This window comes from Eschrichtius robustus, chromosome 21, assembly GCF_028021215.1.
Source record: "Eschrichtius robustus isolate mEscRob2 chromosome 21, mEscRob2.pri, whole genome shotgun sequence".
Taxonomy (NCBI): Eukaryota; Metazoa; Chordata; class Mammalia; order Artiodactyla; family Eschrichtiidae; genus Eschrichtius; species Eschrichtius robustus.
In genome coordinates, this window is record NC_090844.1 from 29,997,768 (window position 1) to 30,017,977 (window position 20,210).

Sequence of the window (20,210 nt, forward strand, 5' to 3'; positions counted from 1 at the left end):
CAAAAAAACAGGCTTGACCTAACATGGAGGGGAATCCGGAGCAAACTCCAAAGTCAAATCCTCGGAAAGTGACACGTCGGTCTGAGCACCCGCCGCCACTCGCCTCGTCCCCGGGGTCACTCTCCAAGCGCCCGCACCACCCTCACCCCGGAAATCCCAGACCGCGGTCCTGACCGCCCGGACCGAGTCGCGGGCGCCTCCTGGCGGCCACCCGCGGCCACCGCCCGCTCGGGGCGCGGGAGCGGCACTGGCGAACTAGGGAGAGAAGGGGCGTGGTCTTCTCGCGTGAACTAATGGCGTCATCGAAGCGACGGGCCCGGAAGGAAGTGGCGTGCGGAGAGGTGTGGCGGTTTCTGCGGTTGCACAGGGGTTCGGACGAGTACGGAGCGCCTGGAGGGACAGCCTGGTACGCGCCCCCCCCCCCCCACCTTAGTGCGCGCGCTTGGGCCTCGGTGAGGCTCCCGGCAGGAGCTGATCGGCGGTTCCCCCCGGCCCCCAGCACAGCATCCTTTCTCCCTCGGGAGCGGGAAAGCAACCCCTTTCTGTCCCGTCCCTTCCCCGCGAGCCTCTAGGCGAGATGGAGCGGAGGCTCTTGGAGCCTCCAGCCCCGACCCAGGGCTCCTGGGACTCGCGACCCTCTCTCAGAAGAGGGCAGGGAAGGAGCGCGAGGTGGGGCGGGGGTGACTTCGGGGAGCAAAGGGCTTTTGCAGATAGGACGCAGCTGCAGATCGGTAGCCGGAGGCCGCACGGTAAAATAAGCGCCTCTCAGACGTCTGCGCCCGAGTTAAGTTAGACCCGGGAGGCAGAAATCCACGCGCTGGACGCGTGGGCCCAGGCGCGCCCGATTGGGAACCTCGCTGACAGTTACCGCAGTTTTTCCAGATCATTCAGTGTTCAGGAAATGAGTCTCTGGATGCCAACTCTTTCGCGTCCTGGTGCCTGAATACAGTTGAACCCAGGAGCCCCGGAGTCTACCCAGCCTGGGGAACCCCCTTTCCCCTCTAACCATGGGCTTGGGAAACCTGTCAGGTGCAAAGTGCCGGTCAAGCATATGGGAGGGAGTGTGGCTTCAGTACTGCTCAGAGCCCTATATTGTTTAGGGCCAAAGGAATAACTGGGAAGGTGGATGAAAGGCCAGAGAATCCCGCCATGGAACTCGGCTCGCATGCTGTCTCTGTCGCTCCAGCCTCTGAAAGGAGTAAATAATGGTTTCCTTTGAAGTGGCAGGCAATTAGGGCTGGGAGGCTCTGACCAGAATTACACGGCCACAACTGCCTGTCATCTGACATCCTCTGTAATTTGGGCCAACGTACTGCAGCTGCCTCGCTTCCCTTTTACTAATATGAGTGGCTCCGGTGACAGCCCATTCGTGTTCACAGGAAGGGAAGGCTGTGTCCTGAACGCTGCCCAGTTGGCACTGGTTCTCCCTTGGACCACGGCTGTATCTGGAGCCACTGCCTCTTCGGGGAGGTGGAGAGTATAATTCCATAGTTAAGGAATGGTGGTGCCAAGTGAGAGCAAGGAGGAAGAGAGTTGTAGATCTAGCCTTGTGTTCGTACTACTACAGGCTGGACGTGAGCCACTTTCCAGAGCTCAGCTTGGGGAGGTGCTCTTGCTGTGAGAGCTTTTCTCCCGCAAGTCAGAGCGCACACGTCTTGCTGTATCTTTTCCCCCAGGGTGAACGCTCACTGATGGCTCAGTTGGGAGCAGTTTTGGCTGTGGCTGCCAGTTTCTTGTGTGCATCTCTCTTCTCAGCTGTGCACAAGATAGAAGAGGGACATATTGGGGTGTATTACAGGTAAGGCAGCGACAGGGAGTTGCTTGCAACTTCCTGTTCAATGACTGGCTTTCCTAGTCAATGTTTAACAGATTCTGCTGGCCAATTGTGTTTCTATTTTGTTGATTAGGGGAGTCTTTTAGATTGAGCTTTTGTGTCAGTGACCATGGAGAGGGGAATACACACACACATGTAAATACATATATAAATGTCAATATAAAACCTAGTAGTCTGATGCCATGGATGATAATCGATAAACGTGTAGAGAGATTTAGAGAGAAAACCTAAAAGCAACCATGCTCCTTGAAGATCATCTCTGAAACATTGTTTTCTCCTACTTCCCTCTGGGCGTCTTGGTGCCACAAGCTTACCTCTGACGAGTACCGGTTCTTGATGGCAACCTGAGGAGATGTAATGGGGACCTACTCTTTAAAATTAACATTTCAGGAAAAATGAAAGAGCCTGCAGGTTGATTTGTATCCATCAAGGCAAGCTCTAGGATAGTGGTTCTTGCAATAACCCATTATATCACTTTATTTTTATTGCTCTTTTTAAAAAAAAAAATGTATCTGTGACTTAAATAATATAAAGCAAAAAAGCATTTAATATAAATCTTGGGTTGCTTTCCTTTGAGTAACCTCCATAACCAAGTGATTTGCTTTAAGTCTTTATGAACGCCTTCTTATATGTACCCCGTAATGCTTTTTCTCTGGATGCCAATAGCGAGTTCTAGAAATCTGATTGGGTTCCCCTCTCCCTTTAATTATTTCTTCCCACCATCTGTTTCTATGTCCCCCAAAATGGCTTTTAATTTTATTACCATTTACATATAACTTGATTAGAAAAGTAACTGTACTGCCAAAAAAATATTTAGATGGTTTATCAAGTGTACTTAAAATTATTCTTTTGGTTCTTTGTGTCACTGGACTCCAACACTAGTACCATTAATTGGTCACTGTATTACCGGATTTAACTGCCCTTGTGGATCGCCACAAGCCCAACAGATACGACAAAACAGCTCTCCTCTCTTACCTCAAGTATAGCCAGGGATTCTGCTGTCTTTATTCCACTTTGTCTGTGTGCCCATTTTTCTCACTGCAAAAGCATGAATAGCGGTTTTAGGTTTTAGCATCAGGCTTCCTAGAATATTAGGGTCAAGCTGAGAGGAAGAAAGGGATCTGTGGGCATGGCTCTGGCACATGTCACTCTATATTAAATGTTTATGGGGCTGCAGAGAAAGTGGGCCCAAACAGTATTGATGTAACAGACACCCCTTTGCTAAACCAAGCCTGCCTCTCTCTCCCTCCTCTGCAGAGGCGGTGCCCTGCTGACTTCCACCAGCGGCCCTGGCTTCCATCTCATGCTCCCATTCATCACATCCTATAAGTCTGTGCAGGTATACTCGGCTTGTGGGGCAGGGTTGGACGACTGCAGACTTGGGTGGTGATTAGTGCATGATTTGGAATGATTTAGCCATTGGATGAGTGGATGAGTATAATGCCTTTTCAAGGAATCACTTAAGAATAAGTCATATATATATAATATAAAGTATGAGGCTCCGTGAGCCATTTACTTCTGGGGTTTTACTTGATTGTTGAAATAGCTGAACGGGGTCATTGCCTTGGCCCGTCATTCCCAGCTGGGAACTATGGCTTCACTTCAAGACAAAACCAGAGAAGAATCTGTTCTGAATACGCAGAAGGAAAAATAGGATGTTTGTGCATCTGTATGTTTTAAACCACAGGCTACCAAGATAGATGGAAATAAAACATGGTAATTTTGCTGGTTCTTTTTTGAACTTCAGAGATGTGAACATAATTGGGGGGGGGGTGAACTTGGAGAAGGGAAATGACGTCTAAAATAGGTGTAGGATTAGTTATGACAGACCCAAAGCCAGGCTAAGTTAGACTAGTCATCTTTGAAGTATATCCAGCTAAGAGGAATAAGAAGATTCAGAGAATGACTTTTAAACTAACCCAGGAAAATATCCTGGGATACCTCATCAGCATTTGCCCTGCAGGTTTCTTCTGCCATTTACTGTGCTTGATGGTTTTCAAAGTGCATTCATGCACATTATCTCATCTGAGTCTCACAATAATCCTGAGAATGGGCCGAGCAGGTTTTAGAGGCTATGAGGTTAAATAAAGAATCTGCTGTTTCAAGACTAGTAAATGGAAGAAATGGAAGTAAACACGGGTCTTAGGACTCCTAATCCAGGGTCTTTTTCACTAAACCATCATTGCTCAGCTTGTTCACGTGGTGGTTCATTTACAGGGAAGCAGGGTGGGTACCTTCGCTTGGTTTAGTCTCACACTCTGTAATTGAGGAGGATTCAGTGGGGGTATTCACGTTTCACAGAGGCAAAGTTTAACCCAAATAAGTATTCAAGGCCAAGGCTATTTGGGTTTCCCAAAAGAACCCACTTTGTTTGTCACTGCTCACCTTACAGCATCTTATGTCTCCCCTAATTCCAGACCACACTCCAGACAGATGAGGTGAAGAATGTACCTTGTGGGACAAGGTAAGGTGCCCAGAATAAAGCTGTGAAGCCCACATAACAGGCAAGGCCATCTGGCTGGCTACAGTAAGAGACAGTGAAAAGGGACGTACCCCTTCGTGGTTTCACCAAGTTCTTTGTCCCCAAGCTCCCTATGTTCTGAGTTGAGTAGGTGGTGGAATGCAGTAGAGAAAATCACAGAAGGGAGACAAGTTTGGAAGGGCCTTGAATGCCATGATAAAGGCTTTTAGCACATAAATAACTTGCTAGAGGAAGATAACTTTAGCAGAACTAGCTATGGAGAATGTTGGAAAGGTGGTAGCGGGGAGAACTCAGGGGCAGGAAATTCAAAGAGAAAACCAATACGGTGGTCTGGTTGAAAAGTCAGGAAGGTCTGAACAGGGACAGAGTAACAAAGTAAACCACACCACAAGAAAACACTCGGACAAATACAGAATCAGAACATCCCACAGAATGACTGGCCCAATTTCATCACAAAGTCATTGTATCTGCAGGGGCCTTGGGTCAAAAAGGAGACGTAAAGATATAAGCAAGTGTAACGTGGTGAACCTTGCTTAGAACATGGTTCCAAAATAACAGCTATTAAAGACATTACAGAAACTGCGTTAGTCATTTTGGGCTGCCATAACAGAATACCACAGACTGGGTGGCTTAAACGACAGACATTTATTTTCTCACGGTTCTAGAAGCTCAAAGTCCAAGGTCAAGGTGGCAGCAAGGTTGGTTCCTGGCCTGCAAGTGGCTACTTTGCTGTGTCCTCACATGGCCTTTCCTCTATGCACGTGTGGAGAGAGAAAAAGATCTCTGGTGTCTTTTTCCTCTTTCCTTTACCAGTCCAGTCAGATCAGGGCCCCACCATTATAACCTCATTTACCCTTAATTACCCCTGTAAAGGCCCTGCTTCCAAATGCAGTCGCATTGGGGATTAGAGTTTCAGCATACGGATTTTGGAGAGCACACAATTCAGTCCATGACAGGAGCTTCTGGGGAAATTTGGAGAAAGACTGGGTATTAGATGGTAAGGAATTATTGCTAATTTCCTTAGGTTTGGGAATGGTATTGTGACTCTGTAGGAGACTGGCATTATTCTTAGGATGCTTGACAGGTGTTAAGGGCTAAGGTATCCTGACCGCAGCTTGCTTTGAAATGTTCAGCAAAAAAAAAAAAAGTAGATCAATCAATAGGTAAAATGTTAACAATTGTTAAATTTAGGTGTTGATATATGAGTGTTAGTTGTACTATTCTTTCAGCTTTTCTGTATGTTTGAAATTGTTTTCTAATGAATGTCAGGGGCGGGGAGGGCTGAACTGAAGTGATGGTGAAAACAAAGTGAGAAACAGTGACCATAAAACCCCACATTTTTAAGTTCTGAGAACTCCGTTACCTTCTTTAGTCTCTTCCTTTCGATTGATTGCTTTACTCAAAAGGCACTGCAGATTCAAAGGAGATGAACTACTCTTGTCTTACCGCCAAAGTTTCGTTTTTCTCTTCGCGGAGGTATTTTTAGGAGGTGTGATTTCTCGCGAGATTGCGTTCTCACTAGCGGCTCGGAAGGACTCCTGCCTGGAGAGCCTCCTGCCTCTGACCTCTCACCGCCACGCCCCCCCCCCCCCCCCCCCCCGCGCCTCGCCTCCTTGAACTCTCCTCCTTTCCCGTCGAGTCACACACCTCCCGCTACCCCCTAGGAGGGGCACCATATTCCAGAGCTTAGCCCTGACTGCTGTGTCCGTGCCTCTTCCGACAGCGGTGGCGTGATGATCTACTTCGACAGAATCGAGGTGGTGAACTTCCTGGTCCCACACGCAGGTGTGTGCTTGCCGTGCCCCTCCCCCAGCCCAGCCCCTCCCCCGCGGCCCACTCCCCCCCGCCCCCCCCCCCCCACCGGCCCCACGCCTGCTTCGTGTCTGCTGCAGCGCCCCGGGAAGGGACCGCCGCTGTGTCCGGGGATGTGGCGAGTCCCGCCCGTCCTCATGCTGAATCTCTCCTTCCTCCCAGTGTATGACATAGTGAAGAACTACACTGCCGACTACGACAAGGCGCTCATCTTCAACAAGATCCACCACGAGCTGAACCAGTTCTGCAGTGTCCACACGCTTCAGGAGGTCTACATCGAGCTCTTCGGTAAGAAAGCCTCTTGTGATGATCACCTGCTCAAGCAGCCCTGCTTCCCCCGCTGCCTACTTCTGAGCTGCCCACAGGGCGGCGTGGGTACCAAAGGCCCGGAAGTGTTGAAGATCCAGTGCCTGGGAAGCGGGCGGTCACACAGGGCACTCCTGGGAAATGCTGATGCCGGTGGAAGAAGCTCGTGAGAGTGGCTGAGTGTTGGGCACAGGAGTAATAGTGGATGAGAGGACTCGCTCCTGCCCTGAATCAGAGGCCTGGGATGGAAATGTGTTCCCACTGTCCCTAAACATCGTTCTGTAATGAAGAGGGATCAGTTCTAGAAGGACCTTAGAGATTACCCAGCATCCTCCTTTCAAGATAAGGGTACTAAGGCCCAAAGGGAGAAAGTTCCAGAGCTGGCTGGTAGCAGAGCTGAAGCTCAGACCTCCCTCCCCTGGCTTCTGGCTTCTGGCTTCATCCATGCCACCCTGGATGAAGGGCACCAGGACCGGCTGATGAGAACAGCAAGGGTCACGTTTAATTCTAGAAGTGGGACGAGGACCATAGCTACTTAAAGTTCCTAAAACCTCTGTGGGTTTTGGTTGTTGTTGTTTTTACCCTATACCTGTAGAGAGGAATAGGGAAACGCTTAGAACAGAAAGGACCCACGTGGGACTTCCCTGGTGGCGCAGTGGTTAAGAATCCGCCTGCCAATGCAAGGGACACGGGTTCGAGCCCTGGTCCGGGAAGATCCCACATGCCGCGGAGCAACTAAGCCCATGTGCCACAACTACTGAGCCTGTGCTCTAGAGCCCACGAGCCACAACTACTGAGCCTGCGTGCCACAACTACTGAAGCCTGTGCGCCTGGAGCCCGTGCTCCGCAACAAAGAGAAGCCACCGCAATGAGAAGCCCGTGCACCGGAACGAAGAGTAGCCCCCACTCGCCGCAACTAGAGAAAGCCCGCGCGCAGCAACGAAGACCCAATGCAGCCAAAAATAAAATAAATAAATTTATTAAAAAAATAAAAGCAAATGCACTTTGCCATCAGTGGTAACAGCTATTCTTGACATCAGGACTGGACAGTGATTTTTCCCAGGAATCTTCATTAAAAGGACCCTGAGTGAGAACATTCTGTAGAGTAGACAGAGGCGGAATCATTGGCGACACCAGTGGTCTTAATTAAGCAAACAGCCTTTTGCACTGTGTTTCAGATTTGGGAAATCATCAGAAGCACTTTTGACTTTTCTGCAGAAGAAAATGAATCTAAATTCACTTTATAGGCTTTGGATTCTCTTGTGGGGTTTGGATTCAGTGTGCTGTTAAGAACAATTCAGTAAATCTGCTGTTGATTTTTTTTTTTTAACCTCAAACTGATAGAATTTCATAAAATATCTTAGTTTTCTCTCTAGGCATTGTTTTAGAACTTGTGCCATTAAATGAACGTTTCAAAGCATTTGAAACAACAAAAGACAGAAGAGCTCTAATTTCCATGTAGAGAGAATTAAAATGTGAAATTGTTCTGCATTAGAGAACTTCTCACTATCTTGCAGATGAACTTGGCGGCCTAGTAAAGTAAAACTTCTTGTACAGAGGAGCTAGGGAAGTATGTTTGCTTTGAAATATCTTTCTTTTTAACATCATTCTTGCCAGCAAGCACTGTTTTGTTTAAAAGCCATTTGCATCTGCAAAGGAGAAACTCGAGTCTCTAATCCTGTTCCTTGAAGTTGGAAAGTTTTTCTCTGGTCCCCTCCTCTCAGGACTCATAGCCCTGACTTTCAGCTTGACTGCAGTTTTTATCACTGCTTGCTCTGATGCATCCTCTTTGCCTGTTCTATTAAAATATTATCCAGTACTTGTTAAGAAGTTTGTCTGAAGACCCTCTTTGTGTTCACTTAGTAACATAACTTAATCCGCATCTGTCAGCATAACCATCACCTATAAACAACTTAGTACTGGTGTTACTTTGGTAGTAAACCACCTTGCAAAATATTTCTTCCAGATTTTCCTAGAAAGTTACTAGCCCAGGGTCACAGTTTTCTGCCTTGACTCAGATAGAATTTAATCTGATAAACAGCTGTGTTATTAACTTATGGAGGGTACAGGCCATCTCCCTTAAAATTTGGTTGGTCTCCTATTTAAAATAGAAAATATGGAATGGAATGTTTATCTCTAGCCGTCAAATTGTTAGACCCGTGTCAGGTGTGAGGTGCTGCCCTTATGGGCATTTCTCCCTCAGTGCTGAGAGGCTGGTGGGAACGTATCTGATATGTAGAAGTATTAAAACCCCTTGCTTAGCGATATGACAGTTGAAGCAAGTACTGTTCTCAACCCTAACAACCAAAGCATAATAATTGAACAAGTTCCTCATTTGGGGTCCTGACTAGCTAGAGCACATCACTGAACCTCTGTGGGCCTCAGTTTGAGCATCTATGACAGGCAAGGAGTTAGACTTACTGTTCCTCAAAGGCTCCTGGATCACGAATGGCCACTTAAAGCAGATGGCAGCTGACAGTAAGGGAGATGGTTCCGTGTAGATGTCCCAGCCTGGTTTCGTGGGTCCTTTTCTCGGTGATCTTCCAGGATCTTACTGAGGATCTCATGGGCGGGGGGCAGGGAAGGGAAGGCCCAGGCCAGAGCAGGCAGCCTGGGTGCCGCTGTTCCTAGGGTCACAGCTAGAGGGACAATCGGTTACAGCTCTTCCAACCCTTGTCCGTGAAATGACTCACGTGTCATGTTTCAGACAGAGAATCAGGACCAAAGCAAACAACACATCAAACCACTTGGGCTCGTTTCCAGAACTGTAAATTGTCATTTTTCTCCTTGTGTTATTTGATGGAGTTCCTAATGGAATTAGTCTTCCTTGGGGCTTTCCTTGACATCAGAGTTTGTTTATCTTTTAGAAACCTCTAAAATTACTAGATTTAATGTGCTTGGCTTTTTCAAAATACCTAACTTGGCCATTCCACCTTCCTTCTTCGTGAAAGCCAGGCGGCCACCTTCTGTTGCTGCTGTTTCTACGGAAAGGCTGCTGCCTGACTCCAAAAACGTGCTAGAGTTGTTTGTCCTTTTAAAGCTTAGTTCCCTTCTGGGCGAGGCTGGTATTTTCTTGAGGCCCCAGGGAAAGGACACGCTCACGTCTGGCTCACATAGCGGACCGAGTGGGCATCCCGCTGTGAGAGTCTTGCAGGGCATCTTTAGACATCCGGGCTCTGATGAACAGTCTGCCTTGGGAAGACCTTTTGACTGTGCATTCTTGAGCCAGTGTCTTGCCTTGCACTCTACCACCATACTTCCCTCCTCCCCGCCTGAAAAGTGTAACAGCTCCTTTTTCTATCTGTCTTGATTCCAGATCAGATTGATGAAAATCTCAAACTGGCTTTGCAACAGGACCTGACCTCCATGGCCCCCGGGCTCGTCATCCAAGTAAGCACCGCCCTGGTGGGAGCCCTGCCACCGCCCCCGACCCCCGAGGAAGGTGCATCCCCTCTTCCAGAGGATGTCCTGTCTGTGCAGGAAGATCAAGGACCGGTGGGAGCTGGTCCCTCAGCCCCTCACCTCCCCATCGGGTGCTGTTTTTATCCCTCTCCAGGCTGTGCGGGTGACAAAGCCCAACATACCCGAAGCCATCCGCAGGAACTACGAGCTGATGTGAGTGTGCCCGGTGCCCCAGCTGTATCCACCGCTCTCCCCCGCCTCCCGTTCATCCCATCCCGGGGTTGATCGATGCCGGGCCAGACATCCCCTCTTGAGTATTTGTTACAGCACACCACCCTGGAAGATGGGGCAGGCATGTCAGGACGCTCACCTGGGCTCCGGGACGACAGAGCAGGGATGCTCTTCAGGGGGTCGGGGAGGGGGCGGGGGGGAGGCGTGTGACATTTCACGGCTCGTGCCAAAGAAGACGGGGAGCGGCGATTGAGTGGGCAGGCAGGTGCCTTTTACTGAAGTCAGTTACGCTTTATTTCCTACCAATGAGTTTCGGAGGAGAAGGCAAGCCATGTTACTGCCTGCAGCAGAGCCGCTTTCACCTGGGATGTTAAAGAGCCTGCCAGGAGAGAGGAAGGAATGACAGCTTGCGTCCCCCTGGGCGGCGGGGGCAGCTTGTCTTCTCCAGGGCACAGTGAAGCTCCGCAGAAGCTGGTCCCCAGCAGCCTCACAGCTGTGCATTTTTCTCCCCTTCAGGGAAAGCGAGAAGACGAAGCTTCTGATTGCAGCCCAGAAGCAGAAGGTGGTGGAGAAGGAAGCCGAGACAGAGCGGAAGAAGGCCCTCATTGGTCTGACTGTGCTTCTGGGGTCCCCTTTCGGGGCAGAGGGGCTGGGGAGGGTGAGAGATTCAGGAAGCCTGGGGCACGGTCCTCCGAAGCCCTGCCACACGCAGGGGCGGCCTTCATCCCCCGGAAGCAGAGCTGAAATTGTCAGATTGCAGCCAGGGATCATGAGTTTTGAGTTTCCACAAATCTCTTAAAGGAGCCCTTCCAGTTAATTCTTCATTCACAATAATAATAACACCGATTGGGCCCTTACTATGAGCCGTGGGCTTTTCTAAACGCTTGCGGGTGAATCATCTCGCTCCTCACACACCCAGCCCCGCCGGGTGAGGAAGGCACCATCCTTAACCTCCTTTCACTGAGCTGAAGCACACAGAGGCTAGATTACTGCCCAAGGTCACATGGCAGAGAGGTGATGGAAACGGGGTTCAAATCCAGGGACTCTGCCCCCGAACCCGGGTTCTTCACCACTGCCCCAGACGACCAGCCACAGCCCTGGCCACTTCCTAAAGTGCAGTGGCAGGAGGAAACCTGTACCTTAACCCTTAAAGCATTCCTGTGGAAGAAATGTCCTGTGACTTAGGAGAGGGAGCCTGCCATGGCTGCCTCTGGGCCAGTGGCCCTTCACCCGAGCTCACCCACTGCCCTGCATCAGGGCCTCAGATCAGGTGAAAGGTGCAATGCAGTCAAACTCTGGAAATACCAGAGCTCTAAGCCTTTTCTCAACTTCATTAATATAGAGGCAGAGAAAGTGGCTCAGGTGGCAGAAATCACCTATGGGCAGAAGGTGATGGAGAAGGAGACAGAGAAGAGAATTTCGGAAATCGAAGGTGAGCAAGAGTGAAATTCTCGCCTGCCTTTTCCTCAGACCCCTCTCTGTGGCCAGGGGGTGGGAGAGTCATTTCCTTTGCTCTGTAACCTCTGTTCTCAGATGTTATGATTTCTTTGGAACATCCCTTGTTCTCTGTGCTCTGACTCGAGTTTTGGGGAGATTCGGTCCAGGCTGGCATTAACTTTCCACTTGAGAGATTCAGTCATTCGTCAGATTTTAGTTGGGTGCCATCAGAACTCTTCTGCCAGGCTTAAGAAAAAGGGAAATCACGTGGTCCCTGCTGTCTTGCGCTCACAGTCTGGCATTGGAAGTAAACCAAGAAGCTAGGTCCAGACAGCAGCTCGCTCCCTCCTGCCTTACCCGCCCCCCTCCTCGGAAGCCCGTGAACACCATAGTTTTGGCCTCTCAGGGTCCCTGTGGATGTTAAGCTGGGTGTGAAGAAGACACCTTGCAATACCGACACCACGAGCTGGAGAGAGGTGTTGTCTTCGCCAGCTTCTCTGAATCTCACTCACCTTCAGTCCCCTGCCCCTCAGCTCTCACCTCATTCCCACCACTCACCTCCTCCTCCGTGTGGTGCCTTTATATCAAGCAAATTCTAGGCCAAAAACAAGACCTCAGGGCCCAGCTTCAGGCTACACAGTGCTGTGTCCAGTTGTACTCACGATGGGGCCTCTCAGGCTTTGCAGGTGCCCGTGGAGGAGCCAGTTAGGCTTTTACGGGTCAGCGGCTCCTCACTGGGGAGCTCTTAGCTGAACAGCACATTTTTATTTCTTACAAACGCAGGTCACCAGGCGCTAAGGCCAGTCGAGTTGGCCGCATGCACCCCAGCCGGCCTGCAGGCTTCCACCGCCCAGGGCCCTGCTGAGGCTGTGCAGTGAGAACCCACCCCCAGTCCCCCCTTGCTTCCCAGGCTTTTGCTACGGATGTTGCCCATGCAAGGCTGGCCTCATTCCCAAGGCCAGGGAGTAAACATCAAAAATTTTGCGTCAGCTTGACCGAAAGCTGGTCTGAGCAGATTAAGGAAGCAGATTGCAAAGTAGAAGTTTAAATGGGTCTTAGTCCAAACAGGTGTTAGCCTGGACCACGGCACGGCATGCCCTTCAAGTTGTGCCAGCTTAAGCGCTGCTAATTAGAGCCTTTCTGAAATGATTGATGGAAATGAAAAGGGAGCTGAAGTTGGAGAGGGGCTGAATTGTTTTGCTTATGGTAGTCGGTTTCAGGGCAGATCCACCTCGGGCCTTATCCAGAGCCTTCTTCGGGCTTCCCTTGCTCTTGCTGTGTCATAGGAGGGGAGGGGGCCGGGGTGGAGAGCTCAGAGACTGGAGGTTGAGGCAGGTCCCGCCCCTCTCCTCACAGGCCACAGCAGGAGTAAGCGGCTCGAAAGAGGACGTGTCTCCGGGCCGCAGTGCCTTTCTCCACGATGCTGTCAGAGAACACACTGTCGGGCACAGCAGCAGACTTGCTCAGGGTTAGCCAGTCCCCAGCACCGGGAGATGCTGTCAGAGCACTCTTTCATCTTGGTCGATTTTCACAACCACTTGTGAAACAGGAAAAAAATGCCTTTTCCCCAGTTTCATAAATGAGGAAATCAGAGCACAGAGAAGCCAGAGCAGCGTGCCCAGGGTGACGGAGGCAGTCGGGGAAAGTTGCGGGGACTAGCCTTCTGCTAGCCGCTGCGCTTCACTTCACTGCGTTCTTCCCTTAAGATGCTGCGTTTCTGGCCCGGGAGAAGGCCAAGGCGGACGCTGAGTGCTACACTGCCCTGAAAATAGCCGAAGCAAACAAGGTAAAGGCCCAGCGCCGCCTGGCCGCCAGAGGGCGTGTGCCCGGCTTGAGAGTTGCCGGGTGGTTGTAAGAACACTGCGCCTGCCCCAGCCCCTCGTGGTCGGGAGTGAGGACTCCTGTGCCGTGTGGGCCAGCGCCTTCCCTTTTCCCTTAGCTGGACCCTGAGAGAAGTTTAATTTTGCTGGTAAACAGAGAAACTCCTGAAACTCTCGCAGTTCTCACCTTGAGGACCTGAGATTACTCTCTCCCAGAGAAGGGGTTTCGCGGTTACTAACGCAGCAGTGAGACCGGGAAGAGGAGCAGGGGGGCGTGGTTCTCACGGAGACCCTCTCCTCGCGAAAGTAAAGGGATGCCGCCCAGACTTTTCCCTAATCTGGCCCCACCAGAGTCTTCCTTCCTCATTTTTCTTCCAGCTGAAGCTGACCCCTGAGTATTTGCAGCTGATGAAGTACAAGGCCATCGCTTCCAACAGCAAGATTTACTTTGGCAAAGACATCCCTGACATGTTCGTGGACTCTCCGGGCAGCCTGGGCAAGCACTTGGAGGCGCTAGTTGACAAGCCGAGCTTTGGCTTAGAAGAGGAGCCCTCGGAGGCGGACGCGGAGGAGAACTGAATGTCCACAGCCGCACGTGACACTCAAAGAGATCTTTATTTTTTAATGATGAACCAGGATGCCTCTCCCTTCCACACTACCTTCTTTGACTCTCTTCCACGTACTGTGGTGAAAAAAGAAGAAACGGACTTAAATCTATTCCCCTTCCTGGGAAGCGGGGGCAGGGACTGATGAATTGGGGTTTTCTTCAGGTAAGTAGGTTATGTGACTTCTGTTAAGATTCGGAAACCGTGGGTTAGACCTTTGACCGCCAGGCCCTGATTTTCGCCCTTCTGAAGCTGGCTTAATTAGTGATGCTATTAATAAGGAGTGGGAGAAATGCAGGGTGTCGCCTCCGATCGGACTGCCCTTATTTGGGGAAAGGCAGTCCAGTGTTCTCATCGTGCCTCCAAGGTGGGAGATGCGCGTGGGTGAGGCCCAGCTACCGAGCAAATACGTGCTTGCAAGTTTGCCAGCAGAGCTGTGGAGAAACGGCTGCGGTGGATGTTGGCTTTCCCGGCGCTCCTGGCCGTGAGCCCGTGAGTTACTGCCGAGGCCCGCTCTCTGGAGCCCTGGTAAGGAAGAGCTGGTGCTAGGTTTTGCAAGCTTTTCTACACACCACCCTCCTTGCCCCAGGGCTGAAAGCGTGGTGGCTTCTGACTACATTTCCAGGGTCAGGGTTTGGCCACCACCACACAGTTCTTTTTAAAACTTTTCACCTATTCTGTGATTTGGTTTTTTTCTCCTCTTAACCTGTTCGTTGGTTCCACTCAGCATCAAGAAGACAGGAATGAAGAACTCAGGTGTCTTCAAAGCTGCTGAAGTGGGACCGTGCTATCTGTTAGCCACTATGGTACCTGCTTGGCAAACTGTGTGCGTTCCTTGAGATCAAGTGTCTTTTCATTGCTGTGGGGATCCTACGGTTGAAGACCTCCTCTGGGGGAGGAAGAAGGGCTCGTCCAAAAGATTCCCCAGTCTCAGCGCCTGTGACTTGTGCTGGGGTCTGTCTGATGTAGTGATAAGGGGGAGCCCGTTCGCTAAGCGGCCGGTGTCTTTAAATCCAGGGCTCCGGGGGTCACACCGAGTGTTAAATCTCCAGAGACAGCTGTGTGGGTACGAGTTCATGCCCTAGTCCCTGGGTCAGAAGGGCTGCATCAGAATCCACCCAAATGTTTTTTCGTTACTAATTGGGAGATTTGGATGGGGGGAACACAAACATGAAAAAAAGGTTTTCTTGTGTCCTGAAGTTGGAGTTGGGGGCAGGAGTGTGTACCAGGTCACTAAGTGCAGGGCAGCTGTCTGGAGTGAACTTGCAAGCCTGTTGGTATCGTCCACGACAAGCCCTGGCTGAGGATTTGTTATTAGCTGCCCCCCTCCAAGAAGAACTCCCACTGTACCCCTCTTTTCTCGGTGAAACTACAAATGATACTTTCTGGCACAGATTTCCATCTCATTTTTGATCCCACGCCCAGACTTCTGATTAATCGAATGGCCCCAAAAGTCGGGCTACCTTGCTTCTAAGTAGCACCAGGCTCGTCGGGAGTTGGGGGAGCATTCAGCCGACCTAGGAATACACAAAGCGTTAACCCCTCTTAATTTAAATGTTGCCCTTCTCTGTTCTAATCTGTGGGACTTAGAATTCTCAAACCACCATTCCTGGTCACACTTTGTGCAGGCAGCCAAATGTTCCTGGAAGTGATGGATTTTAATGTGCTCAGAAGGCCTTGCCGAAGGCAGTTAGTCTAAGACCAACATAAGGTATCCATCATTAAGATACACTCACCCTCCTCCCATTTCAGTGCCATTAATCACTTGTTAGGAGTACCACGTCACATCCAGCATCCCTGATTTACATATCTGTCGGCTCCTCTGCTCTGAGACCAGCTGCCTAAGCCTCAGAAAACACTACTCCTCTCCAGTGGAATACGCAGCAAGGACATCTCAGCCTCTCTGAATAGCAAGCTTGCTCAGATTCTTAACCTGAACTTCTAATACTAGCATCCTGTGATGGCTTGTCCCTTGCACTAGATCACAAAGGAGCCTCGGTGAAGTCCTGCTACACCTACCCCCCTTCAATGTCAATGTCACTTCTTCTTTAAGCAAAAATAACTCTTGTAGTACCCATTCGTTTAACTCCAATGTTGTCTGTACCTGCCTGAATAGGAATATCATGGAAATGGGCTGTTTCCTTAGCTTGGGACAACTAACCAATCTGTCTGTGTGACTTCGTTTCTGTAACACTTACTAGAAAACCTGATGTGAAAACATTTGAATTCTAAACATGTAAACTGTGACAGCCTGCAATTTTGTAGGCAGTAAAGTCATGGCTGCTATTGATAAATGGAACCTCTATCAAAATAAGGAACTGTTTATAGAAGTCAGTTTTTGTAGGACTTTCCAAGGAAAAATCACCTTGGTTGAATGTTTCTCACTCGTTAAACTTTGCAGAAGTGATCTATATTCAGTACTGTTTTTAATCACTTTTTTAATATCAGGACAGAATATTTGAAAGGAAGCCACAGTTTGTTAATTTTTATATGACTAAAACAAATTCGGAGGGATCTGCGATCATATTAAGTTGAGAGAGGGAAAAAAAATCACTGAAAGAATTTTAGCAATATAGTCATCCCTCGGCATCCGCGGGGGACTGGTTCCAGGACGCTCCTTCCCCCCACCCCATACCAAAAGCCGTGGACGCTCAAGTCCCTTATATAAAATGGCCTAGTACAGCTGCTTCTGTATCCGCGGGTTCCACATCCGCAGATACAAAGGGCCGACTATATTGATCTGAAAAAAGTAGATGTTTTATAAATGATCTGTTGCAGTCTCTATGGGTCTCTATCTTTCAACACAGATAACTTCACCATTTATAAACAGTGAAAGTCAGATCTTCATATTTACTGACTTACCTATTTAAGTTTGATCGAGGATAAGTTGTATCCTGACTAGTGGTCACTCTGCATCTATGGACTTAACCACTGCTTCTTTAGTTCTATTCAGTAGGGTTCTAGCCACTATTTCTGGTGTTTCCTTTTAAAAGAGGTAATAGCCAATCATTTTGTGTTCGTATGTTCCGTTCCTCTCTATTTCTGCTTTTGTGCAAGCTGGTGATTGAATAGTCAAAGCTAATTCTACTTGCAAAGAGCCCCGAGGACTGAATGACCCCCTTTGTAACTGAGAAATGATTGTTGTTGTATTAATCACTCTACAAATGATATGCTGGATTAATTGCCTTGGACTGATAGATGGAAGAACTGTTTTGGACAACTCTAAAGGTGTGATTTGATGTCTTAGTTTTATTTTCAATCTTGCTAAATAAAATGAGTCTTTGTAATTTTTTTTTTATTACAGTGAAATTTAGCAATAGCTAAAATTAGGTTAGGTGATAAAAAGAGATAAAACATTTCTGCCTAGTAAGTTAAGTCGAGCCCCAAACATATATTCAGATGAATATCTATTCCCATTATCAATGTAGAAATAATAAACAGCTTATTTGTGAAAATGGCATAATTCTTGGTAGGTGCTACGGAGATTTATCGTAAAATACTCCATACACTGCTGCAATTCTGCTCCAAAAGAGCAGAGGTACTTTCAATTGACCCAAAATTCATTTTGATATCAATTCGGTAAGAAAGTCGCAGTCTCTGTTTGGGAAATCTGCCCAGCCTAGAGTTGCTGAATAAAATACAGGATGCCCAGTTAAATGTGATTTTCATATAAACAACGAATAATTTTTAGTATAAGTATGTCCCAAATATTGCATGAGACATACTAAAAAAGTATTCGTTGTTTATATGAAATTCACATTTAACTGAGCATCCTGAACAGTTGACCCTTGAACAACATGGGTCCACTTTTACACGGATGTTTTTCAATAAACACATACTACAGGACTATTCAGTCTGCGGTTGGTTGGCTTCGCAGATGCAGAACTAAAGATACGAGGGCCTGCTATAAAGTTACAGGCAGATTTTCGTCGATGCCAGCCGGGGTCAGTGCCTCTAACACCTGCATTGTTCAAGGATCAACTGTATTTTTATTTGCTAAATCTGGCAACCCTAGCCCATGCTTTCTCAGGTTTTTCAATGGTGCTCCCAAACTTTCTCTGTTGGTTGGAGAGCCCAACACAAATACCATGAATTTACAATTGAATAGGTAAATTAAGAATGTAGTTTCTAGAGTTAGACTGCCAAGATTCAAATCCCTTCTCTACCACTTCTTAGATGTATGGTCTTGAATAAATTCTTTAACCTGTCTGAGCCTCAGTTTCTTCATCTATAAAATGGGTTGAGTGGGTGAAATGAAAACGCATGTGAAGGGGTTAGCACAGTGCGTAAGTGTTCAAAAATAACTTATTTTCAGTCATCTGGAAAAACAGGCTAGAAAACACACAGGTAACTGGGAAATCAAACAGATGTGATAACATGGAATAAGATTACAGGTAGGATAGCACATAGAGGAAGAAGGGAACAACACTGCAATTCAGCAAACGCAGTATTGAGAATTCGTACTTCCAGCAATGCAGTAGATAGGTAGAAAATTAGCCAGTTTGGCCCTGTTGAAATGAATTGCCCAGTTCTGGGCTCCAATTTAAAAAAAAAAAAAAAAAAAAAAAGACTTGTAGAGGCTAGAAAGAAAACAAAATGTTAAAACCAAAAGAAAAAAAGTAGTTAAAAACGAAATCTCATGGGTTGACCCCAGAAAAGGCAGAAGGGGAGTTTAGCAACTTCACATTTATAAAACTTGCATCACTGTACAACACAGGGAATATAGCCAATATTTTAAAATAGCCATAAATGGAGCATAACCTTTAAAAACTGTGAATCACTATATTGTGCACCTGTAACGTATAATATTGTCCATCAACTATACTGCAATTTTTTTTAAAAAGTTGCAGGATTTCCCTGGTAGTCCAGTGGTTAAGACTCCACACTTCCACTGCAGGGGGCACGGGTTCGATCCCTGGTCAGGGAACTAAGATCCCGCCCGCCTCACGGCGCAGCCAAAAAAAAAAAAAAAAAAAGTTGCATCATGGTCAGCTAGATATTCTAGCTCCTCAGAGACCAAAGAAGAGGAAATGGGCTCGCAGAATAGAGCATTTTGAAAGATTTTACTTTAAGACTGGCTAAGATTTGAAATAGGGAAAAGTGGTTATCTGCAAATAGAAAATAAATCCAGGGATTATCACAGATAACATTTTCTTCTCTGATGGCCTTGGGGAGATTCTGTGCTGTTTGGGATGGTTTAAATGTCATCCTCTCTATATGAAGGATCAAATGATCTCTAAAGGTCCTCCCCAGGTCTAGGGTTCTAGAATCTATATTGACATTTCAAAAGCCAAATGTGACAGCATGTTTGCTGAGGGATTGCTGTCATGACTTCTCTACCTGAATTCATTTAAACTGGAACATGGGCATCATTTTTCCATTTCTCTTCGGAGCCAAGTAACCAGGCAACAGTAATTTTTTATTATTTTATCTTTTTTTTTAATACCCCCAAAAGAATCACAGTAAACTCAAAAGGAAACTTTTGTTTTGTTTTGTTTTGTTGGCCACACCGCGCAGCTTGTGGGATCTTAATTCCCTGAGAGGGATGAAACCCAGGCCCTCGGCAGTGAAAGTGCAGAGTCCTAACCACTGGACCGCCAGGGGATTCCCTAAAGGAAATAATTTTAAAATCCATAAATGTTTTTCTCATAATTCAGGGCCTTAGACTACAGAGGTAAATATTTTAAAAGTTTGATGGCATTTATGGTGAGTATACTAGATTTTTATAAAATTGTTTATGAAACCAGTTCCTCTGGGTATTTGGCTTTCTAATCTCTTTTCTTCTTTGTCCTTGCAAACTGTTGGAGCAATTTAAAGACAATTACTAGTGATGAGGTGATTTCAGACTTGCATTTTTCAAGGATTAAGTAGTATGGAAGGATGAAAGGTTAAATTAGATGGTTGATGTCCCAGGAAGAGGAAGAAACTAAAAAAGAAAATAAGGAGGAAAAAGTGGAATAAAATTCATTCAAAAGCACAGCTAAGACATTAAAAGAAAAAATTGGAAAATGGGAAATGATAATGAGACTGGGGTCCCCATTACCTTTTTGCCTTTATTTCCATTTTTATAAGGTCATAGAATGTTAGAGATGAAAAGTATCTTAGAAGTGAATCCACAATAAATCCTGTCCTACTCATCTTGGTCTCCCCTGGTTCCTTTACAGAGAAAACGTCTCAATAAATGTTGACTAATGGAGGGACTAGTGTTCACTGAACACTTGCTTTGGGGAGCATTCTGCTAAGTGTGTGTCACATGTTACCTTGATTGACCCTTACTGCAA

General features: G+C 47.6%; 1 protein-coding gene across 3 annotated transcripts; it reads left to right on the forward strand.

Moving 5' to 3' along the window:
* The first annotated feature begins 322 nt into the window (after nt 1–322).
* ERLIN2 (ER lipid raft associated 2) lies at nt 323–17,216 on the forward strand. Of its 3 annotated transcripts, XM_068531950.1 has the most exons (12): nt 323–406; nt 1,677–1,798; nt 3,092–3,173; nt 4,252–4,298; nt 6,040–6,101; nt 6,291–6,416; nt 9,751–9,824; nt 9,991–10,049; nt 10,584–10,675; nt 11,410–11,499; nt 13,211–13,290; nt 13,703–17,216. In XM_068531950.1, exons 2-12 carry the CDS (start codon nt 1,692–1,694, stop codon nt 13,901–13,903), a joined length of 1,020 nt encoding a protein of 339 aa, XP_068388051.1. In that variant the 5' UTR covers nt 323–406; nt 1,677–1,691; the 3' UTR covers nt 13,904–17,216. The 3 variants fall into 3 exon arrangements, with proteins under 3 accessions (XP_068388051.1, XP_068388052.1, XP_068388053.1); XM_068531951.1 differs by lacking the exons at nt 13,211–13,290; nt 13,703–17,216 and adding an exon at nt 12,861–13,063; XM_068531952.1 differs by lacking the exons at nt 323–406; nt 1,677–1,798 and having other exon boundaries at nt 3,159–3,173; nt 5,981–6,101.
* Nucleotides 17,217–20,210: the final 2,994 nt, after the last annotated feature.

What these genes read in the sequence shown, in the direction of transcription:
- ERLIN2 (XM_068531950.1), top strand. Translation starts at nt 1,692, where the DNA reads ATGGCTCAGTTGGGAGCAGTTTTGGCTGTGGCTGCCAGTTTCTTGTGT. An exon ending in CATCCTATAAGTCTGTGCAG is followed by an intron (nt 3,174 to 4,251) that starts GTATACTCGGCT and finishes CCCTAATTCCAG; the next exon opens with ACCACACTCCAGACAGATGA. An exon ending in GGTCTACATCGAGCTCTTCG is followed by an intron (nt 6,417 to 9,750) that starts GTAAGAAAGCCT and finishes TCTTGATTCCAG; the next exon opens with ATCAGATTGATGAAAATCTC.